At 36.4% G+C, this 27,346-nt stretch overlaps 1 protein-coding gene across 1 annotated transcript in view; it reads left to right on the top strand.

Moving 5' to 3' along the window:
- Positions 1–27,346, top strand: part of LOC107659117 (copine-7-like) — a 55,811-nt gene that overhangs the window by 12,576 nt on the left and 15,889 nt on the right. Inside the window, exons 3-10 of the mRNA XM_016447943.1 lie at positions 2,172–2,401; positions 4,760–4,877; positions 11,431–11,514; positions 11,607–11,696; positions 11,842–11,940; positions 12,124–12,210; positions 14,078–14,137; positions 15,475–15,608. Coding sequence (XP_016303429.1) covers positions 2,172–2,401; positions 4,760–4,877; positions 11,431–11,514; positions 11,607–11,696; positions 11,842–11,940; positions 12,124–12,210; positions 14,078–14,137; positions 15,475–15,608 — 902 coding nt within the window. The remainder of the gene's footprint in view (positions 1–2,171; positions 2,402–4,759; positions 4,878–11,430; positions 11,515–11,606; positions 11,697–11,841; positions 11,941–12,123; positions 12,211–14,077; positions 14,138–15,474; positions 15,609–27,346) is intronic.

Here is a 27,346-nt window from a genome sequence, read left to right as displayed (position 1 = left end):
TATATATGTATATATATATATATATATTCCCAAAAAAATATTGATAGAAAATATATTTACATATATTTACAAATATTTTTTTGGCCACTTCTTGGCTCATTTTGAAACATATTTGAGTGCTTTTGAACTATTATTTGTTTTTAAACATTATTAAACAAAAATCCTTTAAACATTTTCATTTGTTCCATAGATAGTCGCCCAAAAAAAGATGGTGAAACCTCTGTTGCTGAAATATGGAAAATATGCTGGAAAATCCACTATCACTGTGAGTTGAAAAAAAAAAAAATCTACACACATAATTATTTTTTAATTGCTGCTGTACACATTTACACATTCACTGAAAGCTCGTGGTAGAGGATTCATCTGTCATCACTTAATTTTAGCATCCACAAAGGCGATTTGGTTTTGTTTACAGAATAACTAAAAGACAGTTTAAGTCACTTTCTGGAGACACACTCCCAGATAGTCAGATGAGGATGAATCTGTGCATTTGCAAAATGAAAGCAGACACTGTTTGCAAGGCCAACTCACCATTCAACAATAACCAGAAATGTCTTTGACAAAAATTCATGTGTGTGAGAATCACTGTGTTCAATTAGACAAAATCAATCACTTTTAGTATCAAGAGTGTAAAGGACTGCTGCAAGAACGATAACTATAACGGTAACAATAACAATAACTGTATAAACTGATTGGGTGGATTCTGATTGGCTGTCAATGCTTTATCATTCATCAGCAGAAAACAGTCTCTCTTAAAATGATTCCAACAATATCATACTTCAAGCGAAAGCCATACTTCAAGCGAAATTGAAGACCGAACTGGTAATTTCAAACAAAATCAGGCTAAAAAAAAGTTTGTTTGGAGTTTGTTTTGGGAGGTGGAGACAGCTTGCCAAAAGGGAACTTTCCAGAAAAGTTCTGGTAGACACCTTTGATCTGTGGCGATTGTTCTGGGGCTCCAATCTCTTTGACGTGGAAATCTTCTCCAGTTCGAGGTCAGACACGAGCAAAAACATGAACACACTGCAGAGCTGTTCTAATTCTAGAAGTTCTAATTCTAATTGAAAGTGACACTGACATTGTTTAATACTGTAAAACTGCTTGCTTTAAAGCAGCCTGTTGTATAAAGTGCGATTTAAATGAATGCAATGTGACTTTGTCTTTAGGTGAATATTGAAAAAGAACTTTGTTGTGAGTATATCTAGGCCTTTATATTTGTGGATTTCCCTATTCTCATACAACTAGAATGATTATTAAAAGTTTATAGTTATTATAGTTATCATGATACTTTTATAGTTATAATGTGAAGGGCCTAACTACAGCTGGGTTTTTGGCATCTATACCCACCTCTTTACAATGCACATTTTTTTGCATTATGAGATGCCACTCTGAAGTGATATTCATTCATCTATAGGTCCACCCACTTTTTTAAAGTGCCAACTAAATGCCAAATCATGCCCATGTCGCTCATCACTAAACTCAGTTAAAACGCCTTATTAATGAATTTGTTTATTACAGACATAGATTTTCGCATCACAAGATGTTAATTGATGGACTGGAGCCGTATGGATTATTATGATGTTTTTATCAGCTGTTTGAACTCTCATTCTGATGGCACCCATTCACTGAAGATTCACTCTTTTATGAACTTCCATTCTTTGTTTGTTCAGCCTTTGCTTTGGTACATTAGAAAGTAAAGCACCGTCTCTTTCAATGGCTTTTATACTTATATTTTCAGATTGCATCTCTAAACTAATTGCATCTCCAACATCTTGGAGAATGATGCATTAACTCCTCCAGCTAATTGCCTCTGTGAGGTTTTAATTCAGAAATGATTGTATTTGCTCTGTTTGTTTTTGACATGCACCAGTGAACAATAGCAAAGCAGGGGGAGGTAAGGAGAGAGACAGCTGATGAATGAGAAACAAGAACAAATGTCTTTTGTATGAGAGCAAGGCCATGATCATCGCAGCTGCATGTGTGGAAGCGCTCAACAATCAGACTCATGAGGCCTTCATCCCACTGCCGTCATTTCTTTGACTTTATCCAGGGACGGCGCACAAACAGATGAATAAACAGTACAGTCTGTGATCAGCCTGTGAAGCCAGATGCTTCCAGTCAGAAGATTTTCACTTACTGTTGACTAAATTGTTGTTCTTTCTGTAATTCAGCTGGACCGCACTGAGGTGATCAAGAGTAACCTGAATCCGGTCTTTGCCAAAGTCTTAATGCTGGACTACTACTTTGAGGAAGTACAGAAACTGCGTTTTGAAGTCTACGACATTCACGGAACTCACAGTATTGGAACGCGAGACGACGACTTCCTGGGTGGTGTGGAGTGCACGCTTGGACAGGTGATGTTTTCCTGTGCATTTTATGTAATATTGCTAAAATACACCATGTGACCAAAAGTATGCTCTCCTAATTAACAGCCATATGGCAAAAAAAAAAAAGAAAATAGTAATAAAATAAAATAATGGCAAAAATATATATTTTTATATGCTAAATATCTGTTGTAAACAGTGAAGCCCAATGAAATATATTTTATGTGTGTATTATATTCATATACCAAAATATATTTCAAAATGTATTTCGGGCAAAAAATACATTTCCGATCTTACAGTAGCCAACATTTAGTCTAAATGCAAATGTGGATAGAATATCTTGCTAGAGATCAAAACTAGACTTTCAGTGATTTAATATTTTTACATTTTTATATAGTTTTTTTACATTGTAAAATATGTTTATTGTTTATTTTTATTCAGATGTGTTATGTTCACATTTTTTTTTCAAATGACATACATTAATACATACATACATGTCCTCCTGACTACCAGAAAAAAAAAGTTTTGTGAATTGAGTATTTTGTCATTACATTGTTTAGAGCATAAGAAAAAACATTTTTTTGCATTATGAGATGCCACTCTGAAGTGATATTCATTCATCTATAGGTCCACCCACTTTTTTAAAGTGCCAACTAAATGCCAAATCATGCCCATGTCGCTCATCACTAAACTCAGAGGATGACTGCACATTACAAAATGAGTGATTTTTTTTCTATTACTTCTGGAATGAAATGCCACTTTAAAATATTTCTTGATACAGTTGAGTGAAACCGCTAGTTCGTGTGATGCCTGAGAGATAGATAATGGCGAATCTCTAACACTGGTGCATTAAAAAGTCATCAGGTTTCAGGAATAAGGTCTAACCCGTGTAAAGGACTTTTAATATAACTCTGTGTAGTTTGGGTTGCAGTGCAGGCGGTTTGACCTCTAACTTAAATTCTGCTGTTTTCTGGGCTCATATCATATGACACCAATTTGACCTTATCGTACTGTAGGTAGACAGACTCTGGATATTCTTACAATATCTGCTAACATGGTGTAAAATAATGTAGACTATCAGTTTCAGTATGGGAAAATAGTATTTCAGTTACAATATCACAGCTAGTTCAACTCAATTCAAACAAGCCAAACACACACACAAAAAAAGTACATTAAAAAAGTGATGCCCAAAGTTATTTTTGCATGTTTCTATTGCCGGCAGACAAGGTTCATCCGTAAGACAAAACGTAATACCACATCCTTATCAAAGATGTTGATTCTCTGCTTTCTCATCAGTTTTAACAAAGTTTTTCCTGACCACACTGCAGACTAATGGCCTTTTCATGTTGAAACACCTACAGCAGGGACTGTTTTTGCTGGACCCCCTCATTGTATTACACTCTGGTTATAGATTTCTAATGCTGACGAAAACACATTTTGATCTGAGGTGAGACAAAATGGGATGATTTAACTGCTCTTAACAAACTAGTAGAGGTCAAACTAGCTCTTAACAAACTAGTAGAGGTCAAAGACAACTCCATAAATAGCTCCCTTAATCAGTGTTGTTCACATTAAATTACATACTAAAACGTTTCCAGAAACAGCAATTACAGTTAGTAATTTAGAACATTTGCACTCAAGACTGATCGAGTTTCTCTTCAATTTTTACTTATCTTTTTTAATTGAATGAATGGACAGTGGATAGTTGGTTGGAAAAATGGATGGATGACAGATGAATGAATGGATGGATGAATGGATGGATGAATGGGATGGGCATATGGATGAACAGATGGATAGATGGATGGATGGACCGGGTGGGTGGAGGGACAGACAGATGGAGGATATGGGCTGGACAGATAAACTGATGAACAGATAGATGGATTGGATGGATGGATAGATTAATTGATGGACAGATGGATGGATAGGCTGGGCTGGGTGGACAGATGGATGGATGAATGGACATACAGATTGATTAATGGTATGGGTGGATGGATGAATGGATGGACGGATAGACAGACGAATGGTGGCTGGATTGACTAGGCTGGGCAGAAGGACTGATTTGGATGGATGGATGGATGGGATGTGTAATTGGATGAATGGACAGACGGATGGATGGATTGGCTGGATGGATTGGGCTGATGGACGAATGGGATGGGTGGATGGATGGACAGGATGGACGGAGAGCTGGATGGATGGATGGATGGTCTGGGCTGGACAGATGAATGATTGAACAGATGGATGGATGGGATGGATTGAAGAAGGATGAATATATGGACAGATGGATGGGCTGGGCAGGAGGATGGATGGATGGATGAATGGAAAGATGGATGGATGGACAAACAGATAGACAGATGGATGGATGGATAGATAGATAGATAGATAGATATGTAGATAGATAGATAGTTAGATTCCACATAGAGTACACATAATAACAGTATGTTGGCTTTGTCTCAGCTAATCTCTATCTTATTTCCCAAGATTCACGCAGAAGAGATTTCTGGGAACAATGGCTATTTGGAGCTTTCCTTCTGTGCCAAGAAGTTAGATGATAAGGTAAGGAGTGATGTTTTTCGTTTTCCATTAAAAAAAAAAGGCATGAACTACTCACCAGAGTTTACACTCAGTGTGTTTTGGTTTTAAAGTATACCTAGTGACAGAAAATAATATTCTTTGTTTGTAAAGTAGTGATTTTTGGCCCTTTGAAACCAATAATTGCAGCTGCCAAAGAACCTTTCAACTTGCCTTTAATGTTTTGGCTTCTCAGTTTCGGCCCCGTTAAGAGCCATTAGGGCTATTATGGCTTCATAAAATCCCACTCTCTTTTTTTGGCTTTGGCATAATGTTTGAAACCCTATTTATTCAGCTGAGGTTTCCTAATGAGAATGGAAGCTCTCTGGATAGTGAGGGCTAAAAGAGCTGATGCGCTGAGGGAGCGTAGGGTGGCTGGCTGACTCTCTGTGTGCAAACAGCCTCTCCCACACAGCGCGGCCCACGGCGCAGCTCTCTCCGTGCCCTGTAGTTCTGCAGGTGTCGGCACTTCCCGCTGCGCTGCCGCACAGTACACAAACGCCTCTGCAATCCTCGTCCTACTCTCAGCACTCATCTCATCTGGTTCTCCTACTCTTTCCTCTTGTTTCTCCCTCCCTTTTCCTCTTTCATATGCTGCTGTTCTCTTCCTCTAAGCCTGGGGCAACATTTATGCTCAGCGGTTATCTTCAAAACACAGCTTTTTTGTTCGTTCCTCATCAATTTTGTCTGACTTTCATGAATTCATACATCTCATGTAATGAAGGGAAACAGCAAATTGATAGTCATGACTTGTTCGCTCAAGCTTCACATCCCCTCAACCCCACATTAGGTGGGAAAATCAATATATTGTCTATTCATCCTTTTACAGTGAGACAGAAATGCTATTTGGCATCTGTACCAGAACAGAAAGCGCAGGCTGCGATTCTGATTGGAGACGCTTATACAGTGAGCCGAAGCACCCACGTAAACCATTGGCTGACTGTGATTTTGCCAACTAGGACGTGTTCCTGGATCAACATCTTTTGCTGGTGCTGGAACAATAGTCCTGCACTCTCAGAAAAAAAGGTACAAAAGCTGTCACTGGGACCTTACTTACCACTGAGGGTGCATTTTAGTACATATTTGTACCTAAATGGTACATATTAGTTACTTTTGGAAAGGCACTGCCCTAGTGACAACTTTTGTACCTTTTTTTCTGAGAGTGTGTCAAACTATCTTCTCCTAAAATCAGATGAAAATGATCAGAATGGAAGGTCCCAAACCCTTAAACGGAACCTAAACTCTGATTTGGTTTGGTACAATAATTTGTCATTGGGGCAGGACCCTTACTTTCTACCTTATTTTCCCCTTAAAGGGTGCATTTTAGTACTTTAAAGGTACATATTTGTACTTAAAGTGTACATATTAGTACCATATAATGTGTCAAACTATCTTCCCCTAAAATCAGATGGAAATGATTGGTTGATCAGAATGGAAAGTCCCAAACCCTTAAACTAAATCTAAACTCTGATTTGGTAGGAATTAATGTTTTTGCAGGGTCTGTTTGTTCTACTTGAGGTCACAAAATGGGTGTTACACTCAGAAACAAATGTGCCAAAATTGTACCTTTAGGGGTACAACTGCTTGTTACTGGGGCAGGACCCCTAAAGGGACATTTTTGTACCGTATTTACCTCTAAAAGCTTGAATAGATGGATGGGTTGGGAAGCACCTAGCCCATCCATCTATTCATCCATCCGTTTATTCATCTATTTGCCCATCCCATCCATCCATTCATTCATCTGCCCATCCATCCATCTTTCTAACCATGCATCCATTGTCCATCCATTCAGCTCAAAAAGATAAGAAGAATAACTGCAACTAAAGTACTAATATACCTTTTAGAGGAAGATAAGGTACAAAGATGTCCCTTTAGGGGTCTTGCCCCAGTAACAAAATGTTATACCTCTAAAGGTGCAATTTTTGCACATTCGGGGGTCTGAGGAAAGTTCTGAGACAAAGAGTGTAAAGAGTTTTTTTCTGTTCTCTTTTTTTATAGTTTCTCATAGAATCTCTGTCTAGATAATATTGTATACATATGTACTTTTATTTTAGCTATTTATATATGTTAGAAATGAAGTCTTTTGCAAGAGTATTGTCATATTTGGAAGTCTGTGGCATATACCTGTGGAATATGCCATCTGAGGACTATTTTTGATCCATGTCATTTTGCTTTATTTTATCACTATTTTACCTTACACATTCATGCACATACGCACTCTTCAAAAAAGGCACTGGATTGTTCACAGACCAAAATTTATAGATTGAAATGTATATATATATATATATATATATATATACGTTTTAATGGAAAGAAACGATATAGAATTAACTGCATGTTAGCTTGTTTATTGTGCCCAAGAGCGTCCACATGTCACACTAACAAGAAACCATGATTCTAACCACAGGTCGAAAGCTGTAGTTCCAACCATACAAGTTTGCGAATGTTTGTTGGAACTATAGGTTTGGTAAATGCAGAATCATTCACTTGCGCTAGTAACAACAGAACTTGTTGCTTAACAATGTATCCCTGTCAAATTCTGCACCAAAAGCATCTTTACACAGACACATCCTTACAGCAGCTCTCTCATGATCAATCAGTACACGTCTTATTTTCTGTCTGCTGTGCACACAAAAAAATCAATGCACATGATCCATTGTTTTCTACAATTGTGAATCTGTGTAAATACATTTGTCACCTCTATGCCTCTGGGTATACGCACAGAATATCTGCTGCTATTATGCAGTGTAAAAACAGCTTCATACAAATTGAACAATAATGTCATACCATATGAGGGACCCTCGCATAGAGGGGTTGTCCCGTGCCTCTTATACTGTAGATAATCCTCCATCTCTTCAACTTAAAAATGCACATGTGCTTTGGTTCAGTATGGTAAAGCTAATCCAGCATGTCATCTCAAATTTGTTAAGGCAGGATTTCTCTTGGTTAAAGACATATGCTGATGCAGTAAATCTTGTTTAGTTCTGCTGTATGCAGAATATGGAACCACATTATTTGCACATTGCATATGCATGAAAGCAGAGGCTACGCTGTCATATCACTAATGTATTACCATCCTAGTGACGAGTTTGTCCGCCTGCCCATTAGAACATTAACCAGGCTAATTCTGAAAGGTGAATGGTGGCAAATTCCAAAAGGCAATACAATTGAATTCTCACTTTCTTTTCTAGCAGTCTCTACCATTAGCCCCAACATATTCATCAGCCAACCTTTTTAATGCTCTATTTCAGGGAGGGGGGATTTTATTGTATCCCCTCTTGTAATTGTTATATTGAAGCTTGTGATTTCACATTTTACCCTCAGGTCTGTTAATTATTGCTCAGTAGATTATGATGTTTTACATGTGTTTGTTAGGAATTACAATCATTAATATGTGCGTTCTGAACATTTCACATTAGCTGTATTACATGAGCTGATTAGCATTTCTTCTTCACACTCATCCTCAAAACCTAGAGTTGGCTCTGGTATCCCGGTCCGGATATCATAGCGAGAGGATGGATGGAGTCTAATAAACAGCTAGGCAGAATAATGGCTGTGCTGCTATCTTTGGACAAGATCTGTCTGTTCAAATAACGTTGGCTTTCTGTGCATACAGACTGATATGATTTAACAGAATGGACATATTAGCAAATCAAACTATATTGGACTTCATGACAGCTTCTGCACGTGATGCATGCTAGAGACGTCTGTGTCTTTGATGTGAATGCCATTTCTCTTTATGAAGAAGGCACTAATGCATTTTAAATCGAAAAGTCGCTCTGGGTTATGTGACATTTATCAAAGACTCTTCACTTGGCAATTTCTCTGTGAATTTTAATGCTTAATTGGGTGCTGTACCTTCACACGGGCTTCTCTGTAGATATTAGCACATATTTTGTCTTTTTCAGGGGACATTGATAGCTCTATCTTTCATCAGATCATAAAAGACAAGCACAGAATTAACCTTTAGTCTGTGCATTTAGCCAGCCATTAAAGCAAAATGCCACTAAAGATTTCATCTCTTTGGAGCCTTAAATGTCTTTTGGGAGCAATGAAGAGCCAGGACTCATCAGTGCATATGAACTTCACAAATGCAATGACAGTTGTGAGAGGTGTGATGCATGTTACGAATGCGAACAACAGACAAATCACTTGTCTAAATCAGTCTTCACTCAAACCACTGGCAAGATGTTACCTTGACAACCAGATAGTGGGGGCACCTCCTCTTTCAGCGTCCCTGTGGAGATGTCTCACACTAATGCAGCGAGAAACGGGGATATTAAATGGCTCGTTTTTTGCTCTACCAATTCCTCTCTCCCTTCCTTTATCTCTGTGCCTCGTTCTCTCTCTCTCACATCTGCACACACTTAGGAACAAAGACCTCTGTCTTCTCCAGAAAGCCGCAATTCAGAAACCTTATGTTGAATGATTGTTTCAGACAATATAGTTGATTTGATTTGCCACAGCTATAAGCACAATCGGCAGCAACACACATGGGCATGTGATAATCGTGAAAGGTGTTCATGGTTCCTTGACCAATATTTCTTCCCTAAAGTGTCTTATTGCACACATGTATTTTCCCTTTACAAATGTTTAGCTCAAGAGCCATGAAATCAGAATTTATTTTTGTCACCTTTAGTCCATGTTAGTTTTTAGGCTATCCATATGGTAATATACCCCCAAAACCAGACAAAATATGCTCAGAAACTTAAGGTGCGGTCACATTAGCAAACTTTCACAGGCAAAAAAGATCCATTGTCTATAGTCCAACCCAAGCTCATTGAAGATACGTGCTTGTGGCGACGTTTCTGCAACACTGATATTACGTACCTTACTGCACATTTTGTGGCAGCTTCAAAGTGAAATGTCCAGTGAATGGTGCTAATATCGCGTTTGATACGTGACCGGTTCCACATGTTTTTTTTTACGTTGGTACAGGCACGTATTGCAGCAGTTTAGAATTCAGTTATCTGAGGAGTGTCACTAAAAGGTTAATGCTGTATTGTGTTGGAAAATAACATACCCCCTACACCAAACCCAACCCTAAACATACCTGATCGTGAAACGACAGCAAAAGTGATTTAAAAATGCATTTGTTGATGCAAACCCTTTTACGTGGGTTTGAGCTGTTTTTTCAAACCCTAGTTTCACAGGATTTATTCCAGAGTGCTTTACCTCACAAGTGCAACACTGTATTGCGTGAGCTACCGAGCAAACCTACTGAGTTAGAAAACTCATACGTTTGAAGCTATATATGTGATGCTAACATTCAAAAGTATCAGTTTTCAAATCTTGCAGCGTTATCATAATATTGTGCAAGAATTTGTGTGAAAATTAGGCTTACTTAATCAAAACTCTGGCCCTGTAAACCATACTTTTTGTGAAAAGGAGTATAATATGTTTGAGTTTTACCGCCTCTAGTGTTCATTTCAACTGGAAACTTTATCGATTCATATGTATAGGTATGTTTTTTTCAAGTATTTTCAAAGAGCCTGGGTAGCTATTTTCAGTAGTGTCAATATTTGTGAAATCTGTGGGGAAATCTTTCACGCTCATGCAAAATTACAGATTGCATGGATTTCTATGGAAATTACTGGATTTCGCCCAGAAAATTCACAATGGTAAACAATGGTAAATGTGACTGCACCTATAGAGTCAAATTTACAATCTTCAGGGGAAATGGACCAAGTATTACTAGCAATAGCGGGCAAAGGTGTCAAGGTTTGGCTGGTTAGCACAGATAGCCTTTGCTGGTAGGAACAAGGCATATTTCTCAATTGAAATTGAAAATTAGTCTTGTGTTCTAAATAAATTTGTTTGCAAGTGTAACGGAGGCCTGATCTCAAGAGACGCACTAGCGACTGACGCTAGTGGCTGCAGTCTTTAGCCTCCTTGTTAGTGCGTCCACCTCCGGAGATCCGGGTTCGAGGCCCACTCGGAACAAGAACGAGGTGTGGCGGTGAGGACCCGGGAGAGAGAGGTTACACAAGCAACATATAAATCATAACTATTTCATTATATTATAGTAAAATGGTATGCCAGTGACGTTTTTTGGAGGGCTCTTAAAAGCATTAAAGAGACTTTACTTCTGCTCAGGATAGTAGCTAGTGAACAGTTTGGCGCACATTCTTGTGGTGCCATCAGTCAACGAGTGTTGTGATGACATCACTTTCCAGATTGATTACTCACGTGAAATTTACAGCTCAGAAAAAATCTGTATCCAGAACTGAATGCCCATGAGCCAAAATGAAAAACATTAAATCATCTGTGCTTTTGCGCCAGCAGAGCAACTGTCATTGACATGAATGTGAATGCTAATGGATAGTTTTCAAGTATAATAGATCTCCTTGAGATCAAGTAGCAAATGGCTTTTGGGTGTGTAAAAAAAGGACAAGTCCTTTGTACTGACCCAGGCAATTTCTATCAATATAGAAAAGAAGAGTGCATTCATAAAACCATGGGGTTTTAAAATATTGTCCCCTGCATAACGTTCTCCTTTGAATGGCTGGACTGTATTGACATTCTTTTGTGACTGTAGGATCTCTTCAGCAAGTCAGATCCATTCTTGGAGATTTACCGGATCAATGATGATGGAACAGAACAGCTCGTACACAGAACTGAAGTAAGTAGTTCCACCCCATGGAATAATAATCTTTCTTTTACTGTTCATAATTCTTCTTTAGTTTATACAATGATATTGATTTGTATCTACAGGTGATTAAAAACAATCTGAACCCTGTGTGGGAACCCTTTAAGGTGTCTCTCATTTCCCTGTGCAGCTGTGACGACGAAAGGAAGTTGAAGGTGAATATTAATGGAACAGGTCGCTCCAGAATTGGCATTCTATTATTCATATCGTTCCAAACCCTTATGACTTAATTTTTTCTTTGGAACAAAAAAGGAGATGTATAGAGCCATAAGAGTTGTTGTAATTGTCTGTGAACTGCAGTGCTTAGTCTGGGACTATGACTCGAGGGGAAAGCATGACTTCATTGGCGAATTCTACACTAATTTCAAAGAAATGCAGAAGATTTCCTCAGGAAACAAGGTCAGTGTGAGACATTCTGCCATACATTGGTGTTTGATTTCGGTTATAGCGGTTTCCTGCTGAGAACTAGAATGGATTAAAGAAATGTTACAACCCTTCTGCATGTGTGGAAAAAGTGACTTCGCTGCAGTGCCACCTTCAGTTTTCAGCTCACCTCTTTGATCTCTTCCCGTGCTCCTGAAGGTCACATGGGACTGCATCAATCCAAAATACAAACTGAAGAAGAAGAACTACAAGAACTCTGGGTTGGTTATTCTCAGCGATCTCAAGGTAAGAGTCTGACAGTCTATGTTTATGTGTATAGAGATAGAGCTTTGTAGATATGCCATCCTTCTTTTAGGGATGCTAGTACTTGACTGGCTAACCAGCTGTGAATGAAAAGACAGCAGAGTTATTATTGTTGTGGGTGGGTGTGACAATCAAGCTTAAAGACATTAGTGGGGTGGGAAGAGGCTAATGCATTTGTCTCGTTTGTGCACTTTCAAATAGGGAAGTTTTTTATTTATTGAGCTGCTTAAGTGTGTTGTTGCTGTTTTTCCCCCCACATGTATCAATTCAGATTGAAACTTGTTTTTGTTTTTCAGTAGAACTATTAATTGATTAATACATTGATTAAATGAGTGCATTAACAGTTAAAGCATTATGTTTTGGGAAAACCAAACAACAGGCCCATGTGTAACTATTAGGTTTGGCAGTTTCTCTAGATGACACAACTAGAGCTAAATTTATAGAATGGCACTCTTTACTTGTCAACAGATTTGTTATTGCTGCTGGCCTTCAGTATATACCCTTACGAAAAAGACGTTTATTCAAGTGTGCTATTAGTATACTTCTTTTAAACTAAAAATAGGAAAGTATACTTTTAGTCTACTTTTTATGTACTTCTCAGAAATATACTTAAAATGACATTTAAGTATACTTGACTTATACTTAGAAAAAAGTCTAAATATATTTGAGGTATACTTGTGCTCCAGGAATCCATGTTTTCATTGTTATACGGTAGGGGGCGCTAGTACACATCTTCTGTACAGAATTACCAAAACACAAGCGAAGAAGAAACCGAAACACAACAGATGCTTCCACATGTATTCTAACACGATCATAAGACATAAAACAGCATCAAAACTGTGTAATGTTATGGAATAAAATGTCGAGCCATGAAGAGGTAATGACCGTCAAGCTTTGGGGTGTTGATCGACTCCATCTACGTTTTGATTATCATTCTAAATCCAATTCATAGTCTTTTTTCAGCTTTTTGTTCAAAATGCGCTGGGGTATATTTGTAGCAATAGCCAAAAATACATTGTATGGGTCAAAATGATAGATTTTTCTTTTATGCCTAAAATCATTAGAATATTAAGTAAATATCATGTTCCATGAAGATAATTTGTAAATTTTCTAACGTAAATATATATAAACTTCATTTTTGATTAGTAATATGCATTGCTAAAGACTTCATCTGGACAACTTTAAAGGCGATTTTCTCAATATTTAGATTTTTTTTTGCACCCTCAGATTCCAGATTTTCAAATAGCTGTATCTCAGCCAAATATTGTCCTATCCTAACAAACCATACATCAATGGAACGCCTATATAGTCAGCTTTCAGATGATGTACAAATCTCAGTTTTGAAAAATTGACACTTAAGACTGGTTTTGTGGTCCAGGGTCACACGTATCACTTGCTGAGCTCAATAAAAAGAGTACAAAGAGTGCAAATTATGTTACTTTTGCTTTAAAGGCATTAAAAAACATTAAAATAAAAAATGACAGATATTAAAAAAAAAAAAGAAAAGAAATAAATACTGATATTTTAGTTAATCACACACATTAATTTGATTACTTTGGCAGCAAAAGTTTTCATACAAAGTCCCCTCCAGGTATCTAGTTTAACTTGCAAGACTTTCTAGGCCTACCAGGTTCACCAGCACCAAACCACCATAAACTAGTATTAAACAGAATGAAATAGAATGCCTAGTTTCGTATCTCGTGTACAGTACATGTGTGTGTTTGATATGTGATGTTTATGTGAGAGGCTGAAAGTTTGCAGGTAGCCTTGCAGATAGTGTTTTCTGGTGAGGCAGGCAGATAAATGTGGCAGGGTTTCTGAGACTCACCCTCCATTCTTCATTTTGCAGCTTCACAGAGTCTATTCCTTCCTGGACTACATCATGGGAGGCTGCCAAATACACTTCACAGTAAGTGGGAACAGCAGTGCACTCCACATTTAGCACCAGACCCTTCACAGATTTACTGCCCATGTTCTCCAGCAAGCATACAGATAATGATGCCAGACGTGCTGGACTGATAACTGCCACCTCAAAGCAAATGCAGCTCATTTATAGTACTGTAGATTATACATGATTTTGTGAGGCAGACCGCAGAATGTCATGTTCTTAAGTATTTTTTTTTTCTTGTTTGCTAGTAAAAATAGCTAAGATTCTTAAAACAAGATTTTGTCCCCATTCAGAGTTGTTATTTTTTGTTACATTTTCTGACCAGCTGCTCTTGAGTTTTATGTTGAGTCAGTATGAGATTGTTTCACGGCTGCAGGCAAAAGAACAAATGAATATCTCCTCCAAACTGTTTTAAGTCCCCCGCCCTTATGCTCCCCTTAAGAACAGAAAAATGGGCCAAGATTATTAATGAATTCAATTGAATATTCATTATTTAAATATCTGAATTCCCCCGTTGCCTGTTAAATTAAAGATAATCAGATGTCAAGCAGTGAAAGCCTTAGAGTGAATGGTTAGAATCAATGTTTTGGTGCAGTATTCACATAGGATCTTTAGTTATGTCATGGAACGGTGTTCTAGAGCTAAAAGATGAAGGCAGAAGGTAATCTTTAATAAATCCACAGGTAAATAATCCACATATAGAGAACAGCAACAACACTTCCAACACAGATGAGACCCAACAACACTGAACCGAAACAGAGCAACTTAAATATACGAGCAAACAAGGATAATTAACAACATACACCTGAACTGAATGACAACTAATCAGAAAACATAACAACCAACTCAACAGTGGAAATGGTGCAAACAGAAAACAAAGTCCAAATTGAACTGAAACCGTGACAAGCTAACTGTAATGCAGTATATAATATATCAAGTGTTTTCTGGGATATGAGCTGTTTTTCTGTATTATAGAGCATATGGTAGCTGTTTTTGTTATTTTGGATTATAACATCTGCTTGATGCATGACTATACAACCGGCTCAGCTCTAAACAAATAAAATGTACATACTATCCGTTTTAAGCACTTTAATTATTTATACAGATGGCTATTTGATTGCAGAACTGTTCTAGACAGGTTTTGTGTAACTTCCCAGGAAAGACAGCTCTTAAGTGCTTGGCTTTTTTGTAGACTGACATTTCCTTTCAATTGTCTACAATGGAGACAACTTTTGTTCCAGGCGTAAAACTAAAGTGATTAAACTTACTTGACGATCGATCAGATTATGTAACCCATTACATTTTTGTCCTGCATTTTGCGGTTTTATCAAGAGTGTGTCGTGCTATTATCTCTCTAGGTTGCCATTGACTTCACGGCGTCCAATGGGGACCCTCGCAATAGCTGTTCCCTGCACTACATCAACCCATATCAGCCGAATGAGTATCTGAAAGCCTTGATAGCTGTGGGGGAGATCTGCCAGGATTATGACAGGTTAGTGCTGGTGTCTCTGCTGATGGAGGTGGACACGTAGGCTTGGAATTTTTATTAGCTGGAATTTAGTGCGTGTAGAATGACTCTGAAAGTTATTGATTATGCTGTAATGCACAAATGTATAGTGACAGACTTTAAAGCCTTTGTAATCTTTCTTTAAATGTTTTTGCTCCACTTCTGACTATGCTTTTTGGGTGATGTCACATAGGCAGCACAGGCCATTAGTAATTTTAACCAATCTCTAAATAGCTATTTAGCCATTGTTTTAGGCGACTGTTGTATGTAATGCAAATGCAGCCTTCTTAAAAAGCATGCCAAAATGTAATGTATTAATCGGATGCTAGTTAAAGGGATAGTTCACCCAAAAATGAAAAATTGCTGTTAATTTACTCACCTTCAGGCCATCCAAGATGTAGGTGACACTTCTTGAGGAGAACAGTAAAGAAGATTTTTAGCTGAAGCCATGGTCCTTGGTGATTCATAAAATGCAAGTCAGCAGCTGCCCATTTTTGAGAATAAAAAAAGCATATCAAGGAACGCAAAATTAATAGCCGTGGCTTCTGATGATATGCTGAAGTCTTATGAAGAGAAACAATTGGTCTGTGCAAGAAACTGAACATTACTTACAACATTATTCCCTGTAATCCATAGCAAGCAACGGGGAAATAAGATTATTTTCAACGAACTGGACCGTTTGATTCAATTAACTGTTTGATTCAATTAACTGTTTGATTTTATTAACTGGTTCAGTTCACTAGTTTGTTTATGCCCATTAATCATGCAATGACGTAATGACATATACGCAATTATATTATTAAAGCACCCAATAATGATGTGAAACATGGATGGTTTACATGTCTAAAGGTCTAAAGCATATAAAGTGAATAAAGTGACTGTTGGAAGAACTGGAGTTCTAAATGAGTTGGCAAAACCAGCTCCATAAGATCATATCCACTGTTATTTTGGCTCATTTCAAGTCAAGAGTGACTGTCAGCCACATCTGAAGTGACTTTTGATTGAGTAACTTGTATATCTGTGCTGCTCAAGGCTCAAAGTGTTTCAGATGTTTCAGTCAGATTTGGTGAACTGGTACAACTAGCTCAACTAGTTCACCAAAAAGAACTGCTTCAAAAGAATGATTCGTTCACGAACCAGACATCACTCCAGACTGTTTGTTTGAGGCTCTGGGTTACAGGTAGTAATGTTGTAAATAACGTTCAGCTTCTGAAACATGGGCATCCACTGACTTGTATTTTTTGAATCACCAAGGACCACGGTTTCATTTTTGGGTGAATTATCCCTTTAATGTGAAAGGGCACATACTATGCTTTTTTATTTGACCTTTACTTTAGTGTGTACTGGTCAGAAGTGGATTTTGAATGTTTTTGAGGTCTCTTGAGCTCAACAAGGCTACATTTATTTGACTAAAAAATACCGTAATATTGAGTAATATTATTACAATTTCAAATAACTGTTTTCTATTTGAATATATTTTAAAATGTAATTTATTCTTGTGATGCAAAGCTGAATTTTCAGCATCATTGCTCCAGTCTTCAGTGTCATATGTGACCCTGGACCACAAAAGCAGTCTTGTCGCTGGGGTATATTTGTAGTAATAACCAAAAATACATTGTATGGGTCAAAATGATTGCTTTTTCTTTTATGCCAAAAATCATTAGGACATTAAGTAAAGATCATGTTCCATGAATATATTTTGTAAATTTCCTACTGTAAATATATTAAAACTTAATTTTTAATTAGTAATATGCATTGCTAAGAACTTCATTTGGACAACTTTAAAGGCAATTTTCTCAATATTTTGATTTTTTTTTGCACCCTCAGATTCAATATTTTCAAATAGTTGTATCTCGGCCAAATATTGTCATATCCTATCAAACCATAGATCAATGGAAAGCTTATTTATTCAGCTTTCAGATTATATATAAATAAAAAAATGTATCCGTTTTGTGGTCCAGGGTCACATATGATCCTTTAGAAATAATTCTAATTTGCTCAGTTATTAATAATTATTATTGGAGCTCATTTATTGATAATGGTTCTCATTAATATCAATGCTAAAAACAGTTTTTGGTGCTTAATAATTTTGTGGAAACCATGACAAATTTTTTTTTTCAAGATTCGATGAATAGAAAGTTCAATTAACAACATTTATTTTAAATACAAATCTTTTGTAACATTATTAGTGTCTTTTCTGTCACTGCAGCTTTACTCTTTTGATCAATTTAATATGTCCTTGCTGAATAAAAATATTAATTTATTTTCTTTTGAAATCTTACTTAACCCCTAACTCCCCCTTTAAATAAGCATAATAGAACAGCAAAAAATGAACAACGAAATGAAGTATTTCCATTATAGTACACCAAGATGCTTTGGAGGGTGAACTTGACCTTAAGCCTCCTCTTTCTGTTCAAAACACCTCTTCAAAAGTGGGTGCCAGCAATTTTTCAGGAAGAAAGTACTCCTCAGTCGACTCGCATTCAGGTCTGGAACGCCCACTTTTCATGACCCAGTCAGTTTCCAACAGATAAAAACAAGTCCTGTCCAAGGATGGATTATGGATCAGGCCGGTTGGACCAGTGCCTAAGTGCATCCACCAGAGGCCTTGAATTGAGAGAATCCTAACAGTAAACAAAAAAAACCATGCCACTACAGATGAAAAATTGACATAGAAACATACAGTATAGTGCTTGAATGTGTGCCACTGACTGTTGGCATGGTATGAAATGAATGAAGTAATGAGAAAATCTTTTCCTGCCATCTTGTCAGCACTAACAGAGACTTTTGAACGTCTTATTGCTGCAGCTGTGATGTTTAATAATATTGTGGTGTCTTGTTGTCTCTTGCAATGTGCACATGAGTTTATTCTCGTAACTTCAACTTTATTTCTTGTAATTGCAACTGTGACAAGTGGGACTCCAATAACGGGGTCTCATAGGGTCCATCCAATGTGAAAAAGTAGTGCACTTATTTATACTGAATGTGCACTTTTAGCATACACTACTTTTATTGTATATATATATATATATATATATACATAAAAAGGACACTTAAGTGTACTTAAAGAGTACACTTTCATGACTGTTTATTAACACTTAAAATGTGCACTTTGCAATAATGTCAAATTAAAAGTTACTTTAAAGTGTAAAAATCAATGTTTTTAAGTACACTTATTTTTATGTTGACTCACTAAACCACATGTACTTAAAATTTGAACTGTAGTGTAATTCAATTACATTTAAAGTTAATATATTTTAAATGAACTAAATTGCAACTTCATCAATACAAATGTGTAATTATGAATATATTTAAATACATGACATACAAGTTTTAATAGAAACTACGTTAAAATATATTTTATTTTTCTATAAGTGCTTGTTAGTAAATTCGGCAGTACACTTAAATCATATTTCAAAGACGATAGAATAATATAAAAAAATAATAATTACATGTAAAGATGTACTTAAGTCCTACTTAAGTGGGTCAAAAAAGCACTCTAAAGTTCATATAAATGTAATCTATATTACATTTTAATTTAATCGCAATTAACATGCAGGTGAACTCAAGTTCGCACTTAAGTATACTCTTTGAAAGTATATTATTTCCGTCATAATGATCTTTATAAATGTATACTAAATTGTACTTCTTTTTCACAAGGGCTGGTCAAACATATTTTTCTCATTAAATTTTTTCTCAAAAATTTCTCCCAGTATGAAAGTAAAATGGGTTGTGAATACACTTTAACGTAGACTCTTGGCCTGAATGTTATATATCCTTAAATTAGAATGCATAGATAACCCAGTGCAAAGGTAAGCTGCTAAGGTATATGGCTTAAATAACTAAGACCTTGGTACAGTACTATGGGGATCACTTTAGTAAGCTTGCCTGGAGGCTGTTTGTTGACTTTGAGGCATTGTTGGTTAGCTTGGGTCACTATTTAATTTGTTTCTTGTACTGCAAGGTATCAGGGGTCCTTTCGATTCATTGATTGAGGCTGTGTCCTTCCTCTGGGACACATCCTAATAACCCATGGCACTGCAGATCCTGTCAGCGACTGGTGCCAGAGACTCACCAGTGTCTGTAGACTGTGGCTTATTAAACCGCTATGCTTGTGGAACCCCAGTGTGGGAGACATTAGGAAGAAATCTGAACCAACTAATCAGCCAAATAGAATTTCCCTTTATTATTTGGTCTTTATTTATCCTAACTGAACTAAAGCATTGTGTGTGGGTGGTTAATATAGTTGCTTTATTCTCTCTAATTGTGCGATGCTGCGATTTTCACCTTCCCTTTTCCTGCCTGATACAGAAAATTCTGCATTAGTGTGTTTCTTTCCGGAAAGGCTTTCACTGATTGTCTCTTAAACAGTCGTATCCCATGATCATTGATTCAGTTCCTGTTTTATTTAATGGTAGCTCTTAACTCACAATGACTAAATCAATATTTGCTCAAGTTGTTGCGGGCTTACTACAATTAGCCTCATAGGAGCTGGTTAATTACCGTCTTACACATTTATAATGAGATCTGTTTCAAAGGGAGGATTCTCTTTTCAGATCAAAGCCAAATGAGTCAACAGCTATATCCTCCTAATGAACTAAAAAGACAAAGCATTGTGATTAATGGAAACGATTAACATATGAGGGTGTTTCTTCAAGTTTGGTGGCAAAACATTGGAGAGAATTGTTTCTCCCGGCCCCTCCTCCTCAGACTCAACTCTCACAAGAGCAACGGGAATGAGTGCAATTGACAATGGAAGGCGATGAACTTTAGACTGTAAGTTGACGAGTTGATTTAACCGTGTTTTAATATGCCTCTGGTCATGAATGTAGATGAATGTCGAGGCTTTTTAGGTTGGGTAGAATCTGCGATCTCTGATCCAGTTTGTTTGCTAGCTTCCATGGCTGTTTTCCGCTAACTGGCAAACTGGGGTGCCGAAATACTATTGGGTAAATTGTCAGTAGGTTGAATCACGTGGACCAAAACAAAAACAGACATTCAGACACGGAACAAACATTTCAAAGTAAAATAACTCGCTGTAGCATTTGTTTTTCGTAGAAAGTATGAACGGAACAGTACTTTCGTAGAAGTATGTGACCTTAGCATGTTTTCTAAATTTCTGCAAACATATTATGGTATTTTATGCTTTAGTACAGCCAAAAAATTGCATGCAGCACCGTTAAGCTTTTCTAGCCCTTTTTTAACCCTATGGACTATTTTTCTTCTAACACTAATTGAACAGCTAGCATTTTATGTATACAGTAAATTGCAATTTACATATAACAATTAAATAAATAAACAAAATATCAACTGGAATATATAATAATGCTTGCAGTTAAAAAGCCATGACATAAGTTAAAGAGCATGGTTGCTTCTGAAATCGCATACTTTCTGAGTAGGTACTTCTTTTGAATCAGTATTTACTTTGCAAACGTTAAAAAATGATGTTCTATATATAGTGTAAATGTGTGTGTGGTATGAATTTAATTAATACTATACAGTGGGGAAGTATGCGATTTTGTATGCAGCCTACAACTCCTCTGAGGTAGACATTTTGAATGATGCGAAAAAGATTTTATTTAGACTTTTGTTCACACGCAAACATTTATCAACACACATACGGAGAGCTCATCAAATATGGTAAACAGTCGTAAACTGGACTTGCTTGACACATGAGAACAAACCTTGTGGAAGCTCAAACATCCTTGCGTCACATGAAAACAAACATTATTGGTTCTCGCATGTCAAGTAAGAACATTTGAGCTTCTGTATAGCAAATTTGATGTTCTCTATGCATGTTGATCAATGTTTATAAAAGAGTTCATATAAAACAATCATGCTTCTTCAGAAGATTTGGATTAAACTGATTCATATGGATTACTGTTACAATGTCTTTTTGTACTCTTTAATGCATGACATTTTTCAATGGATGGACATGTCTTTACTTGTGTTTTGAAGATGAACAAAAGTCTGATTGGTTTGGAACAACATGAGGTTGAGTGAATGATAACAGAATTTCCATTTTTGGGTGAACTATTGGTTTAGGATAGCACTACTGTACACTCTAAAAATGCTGGGTTGTTTCAACCCAATTTTGGGTCAAATATGGACTAACCCAATAATAAGTTAATTTAAAAATGTAACCAAAATTTAACCCAACAGTTGGGTTAGTCCATATTTGACCCAAAATTGGGTTGAAACAACCCAGCATTTTTAGAGTGTAGTATATGGTATTTGCTGAAGGATGCTTGAAGTTCTCCTGGGTCGTACACCTACGCTGTGTGGGTTCACTGATCAGGCTGAGAGGGTGTGTTACTCATCATCACACATCAGGTGATCACTTGAAGTGAAAAACAGGATGTATGTGGTCATGCTAGTGGGACGGTGTGGGCTTTGTTTATTTTTTCCCCTTCCTTCCATAAAAAAAGTGAAATTCATCTCTCTTGAGCTGCTTACACACTGCCTACACACTTAAAGTCCCCATGAAATCAAAATTAAAGTTTTTTGGGTGTTAGTATCAATATGTTAGTCTTAAGGTTATCTATAAGACAGTGTGTTCCAAAACAAAAAAATTCGCATGTCTTTTTTTGACGTCACATCGTACTTCAGCTTCTCATGACACGGAGCGGATCACATGCGCGAGTCGGCGCAGACCACAAAATGTATCGGAGCTATTTTAATTCTACACAGAATGCTATATTTTATAGCAATATGGATGAGATTGTGGCTGGCATACTCTGTCAAATGTGGCTTTACGGCTCTAGCCCAAGCTGTGATATAAACGAACGCTATTGGCTATTTTAAAAAGGGGCGGGGCTGCTTGATATGTCCCACCCTGTCTTCCTGTTTCAGTTAAAATGACGTCAACACATAGAGTAACGCTGCGTGTTTCTAAGCATTTCAGGGGACCTTTAAGGAACAAGTGAATTAAATTCTGCAGTGTCCAATCAAATATCTACGGTAGGTTTGTTCATCACTGATCTGTACACTGAAAAATATTGTTCTCAGTCATAAATTGCTCGAAAATTCACCAACAATTACAAAGAAAGCAACTAACACATTAAATTAAATGTAAGATTTTGAACAACTGAAATAGCATTTTCCTGTAAAACGTACTCCAATAATCTTTGAGTTATTTACAACTTTGAAATATTGTGTATAACTGTCGTTCAATACAACCGAAGATATACAGTAATAGTGAGATACTGTACATTCTTCAACTAGAATTGTCCTTGGCAAACAATTTTACGTGATAAACCAGGCCGGTCTCATTGGGTAGTATTCGTATTCATATATAATATCTACAAGTACAAAAACGTACTTTTTGTATTTTTTTGTTAGATGCTAAAATGTACATTATGGACACACTGGCAGCATAAACATTACGCATTTACTTTTCACAATCCAACATATAAAGCAACATGATCTCATGAGTATTCATATGTATTTTACATAATGTTTGGTTCTACCACACATACATTACTTACATTTGCGTAGACACTAAAAGTACAATATTGATATATTGATCATTGTATCATTGATCATTGTACAATATTGATCATAATAATTTATGAATGAAAAATTTTACAATCGTACAAATACATATTGTAATAGAGCACAATGTGATTTTCCAAAATCATTGCCTAAATATTTGGCTATTACATAATAATAGCTAACACAGCCTGTGATGTCCTCTGAAAAAGGAAATTGTTTCAGAACATTATTCACCAATGGATGCTCTGCAGTGAATGGGTGCCGTCTGAATGAGAGTCCGAACAGCTGATAAAAACATCACAATAATCCACACGAATCCAGTCCATCAATGAACGTCTTGTGAAGTGAAAAGCTGCATGTTTGTAAGAAACAAATCAATTACTAAGATGTTTATAACTTCTGGCCAGAATACGAGTCTGTAATCCATCATAATGGCCCCTCCATTGAAAAATTGTATTGTCTGAATTAGGAGAGAAATATGCACAGATCATAATCATAAGTCATAACGATGGATTTGTTTCTTATAAGCATGCAGCTTTTCACTTCACAAGGCGTTAATTGATGGACTGGAGTGGTGTGGATTATTGTGATTTTTTTTATCAGCTGTTTGGACTCTCATTCTGATGGCACCCATTCACTGCAGAGGATCCACTGGTGAGTAAGTGATGGAATGCTACATTTCTCCAAATCTGTTCTGATGAAGAAACAAACTCATGAGTGCGAGTAAATTTTCATTTTTGGGTGAACTATTCCTTTAACATATGAAAACATTTACATACATTGTGATTGCAGAGTTGGTGAAGCATGCATTAATTATTTTATCTTATTTTATGTGTGGATAAGATCTTTGTAGCTCTTATTGAAATGCTTGTGGAAATCTTTTTCTCTTGATATTCCTATAACCGCAGCTGCATTCACAGATACACATGGCTTTGGGGGGATATTCATCCCACTGCTTTTTTCTGATAATGGTAGTGAAAATAACAGGATATTGATTTAATTTTGCCTGCTTAATGCATCCTCTTGGTGGGCAGAGAAAATGGCAGAGGGAGAGAATTTACAAAATGGCTGTTGCCTGCAATACACAGTCTTTCACGTAGTAAATCTGTATCAGATAATATGTGAAACAAAAGTAACCACTGCGACCTAATCAGATACTAATTAAGAGTTTATAATTCAAATACTGATGAGTTTACTGAGTGTGTGCATACTTTCTCTGCAAGCCAGTAATTGTGTTTAAAACACTTTGGTAGCATGACTCACTTACAGGTCAAAAAACAATGAACTCAGCTCAACATGCTCGGCTTATTACTGGTGCATGTATTGTTGCAGTTGTTTGTATGAGTTGTCAGAGCCAGTGTGATTTTGGCAAGCAGTGTCATGACTAATTTCACTTTGTTGATGCTGTATATAGCTCCCTGCAGGTTGTCCTTTTGGGTTTTTATTAAAAGCAGGATTAGGCCTTTTACAGAAGCTTGTCTTGGAGGAGACGCTGGACGGTCATCAGATTCTGCTGGAGATGTGCTGATGAGATCTCTCCAAGGAGCCATGAAAAGAGTGCTGAGGAAAATAAAAAAGAGAGCAAGAAAAGAGCTTGTTTTCATAATTGTTCAGCTTTTACAACCATTTGTGTCTCTGTGGACAGATAAATGGATGTTCTCCAACTATACAGCAATATATATATTTTCAAATATATTTTCAAATATGTTTCAAAATATACAAAAGATGGCCAAAAATATATTTGTTAAAATATGTTTCAAAATATATTTACATAAATATATTTTCCAGCAATACATTTTTTGGCCATTTTTAAAAAATATTTTTGAAAATATATTTAGACATTTAAAAAGATATATACAAAAATGGCAAAAAAATAAAATAAAATATATTTCAAGATATATTTACTTAAATATATTTTCTACCAATATATTTTTTGGCCCTTTTTTTGTATATTTTCGAGAATATATTTTAAATGTATAAATCTATTTTTAAAAAGCATTTATTTTGCCCTCTATATATTTCAATCCAAGAAAATGCATTCACATTGGAAGAAAAACTTGATTTGTTGTCTATAACACGTATGAACATTTTTGAATAAATTTGCAAAAAAATGCAATATTGCAATATGTAAAAATATTAAACATTATTAAATCATTATAAATCTACTTTTAATCACTAGTAGGCCATCCACATTTGTATTTAGTAGGCTACTGTGACTGGACATGTATTTTCTTGCCCCTGAAATATATTTAGAAATATACTGTGGTATGAAGGTTGAAACTAAACATATTTTCTATTTCGAAAATATATTTTATCAAGCTTCACTGTTTGCAACACATATTTAGCATATATTTCTAATATATTTTGGCAATGCATTTTTTTTTTTTTTGTGCTGCGGTGCCCGGGGAGCAGTTGGGGGTTCGGTGACTTGCTCAAGTGTCTCACCTCAGTCGTGGTATTGAAGGTGGAAGAGAGTGCTGGTTATTCACTCCCCCCACCGACAATCACAGCCGGACCTAAAACTCGAACCCGCAACCTTTGGGTTGCAAGTCCGACTCTCTAACCATTAGGCCACAACTGCCCTTATATGCCTTATATGCCTGAAAGACACTACAACCGAAAACATGTTTTTGACATTTGTTGCTGAATATACCTATTTGATTGTTTGAAACTTGAAATCAAGCTAAAGTTTTAAATCAAATTGCTGAATGAGATTAAGAATGCAAGTAATTTAAATAGGTAAATGGAATATGACTGAACATTATGGATGCACCTCTTTACAGAGGCCTATGAGTAAGTGGAATGCTTTTGGGAAGCTGAGAAGGCGCTATTTTTTACTCATTTTCAAAACAGTTGGCAGTGAGGGAAGAAGTCACAGTTGTCGGAACAGCTTGCCTCGCAGTCACGGATGTGTGAATGTTTATCATTGTATCATACATATAAATCATCCTGATGGATTCAGCACATCATACAATTCATTTGGAATGCTGGGAAGGTAGGGAAGGCTCAGGAGCATGAAAATAATTTTATATTTCATATTTATATTTTATTTTAGATTTATATTCTTAAAAGTAAGTGAACAGGTAACTTTGTGACTATATGGTGAAAAATGAACAAACTTCAGATCATGCTTATTATTGTTAACTAAAGCTAAAACCAGCCATTTGTTTTGGTTTTGTCCGTTAATCTCACGATTCTGGAGCAAGGTCCAAAGGAGATTAGAGAACCTGTTTGGATATACCATATGTAAAGACCCTTGGTTCTTCACCCTAAGTCTTGTACACAATAACTTGACACTTGCCCCGGGGGACTTAACTCTTGCTCAGAAATTGCTTTTCATTGCCCGAAGATGTATCTTACTTAATTGAATTCAAGACAAACCATCAATTGTTTCAATGGTTTCAAGAAATTTACAGTATACTTTCACTTAAAAGAATTAGTGCATCGCTTAAAAGGTTAGTTCACCCAAAAATGAAAATTGACTTGTGTTTTATTCACCCTCGAAGCATCCTAGGTGTATATGACTTTCTTCTTTCAGACGAATCCAGTCGGAGTTATATAAAAAATTAGGGATGCCCCGATACCACTTTTTCCAGTACTCGCCCGATACCGATACTTTTATTTTTGGTACTTGCCGATTAGAGTACCGATACTAATATTTTTATTGCATTTGTACATTTTTTTAAATATTGGGTACAGAAACCAAAAGAGTATGTATAATGTTAGTTGGTTAACTTCATTTATCAAATAGATACAGTCAAACCAAAATTTATTCAGACACCTTCAACATTTCTCACATTATCACAGTTTATTCGCTATAGTTTAGAAAATGGTAATAAAATATGACAAGAACTCAGAGTTAAACTGTGTCAGAACAAATTCAGCTTGATAATGTCAGATAACTTTGATAGAAAGGTATGTAATAGATTACAATCAACCAAAAATTAGACAGCTGTTAGTATGACAGTATTTACACAACTATCAATACTTAGTCGGGCAACCTTTAGCCTTAATGACAGCATATAGTCTCCTGGGCATGCTGTCACCCAGCTTCATGCAAACCTCAACTTCAATGTTTTTCCCAGACTTGGTCTGAATAATTTTTGGTCCCAAATTTGCATCAGTTTTACTGGCAGTCCACTGTGTGAAGAAATTTTGGGTATAATTTGTCACAGTTTACTTTATTTAGCTATACTCACTTACATAAATGAACTATAGTGTCCTGCACC

This window comes from Sinocyclocheilus anshuiensis, unplaced genomic scaffold, assembly GCF_001515605.1.
Source record: "Sinocyclocheilus anshuiensis isolate Anshui unplaced genomic scaffold, SAMN03320099.WGS_v1.1 scaffold87, whole genome shotgun sequence".
Taxonomy (NCBI): domain Eukaryota; kingdom Metazoa; phylum Chordata; class Actinopteri; order Cypriniformes; family Cyprinidae; genus Sinocyclocheilus; species Sinocyclocheilus anshuiensis.
This window is presented reverse-complemented; position numbering and strand designations above follow the sequence as displayed.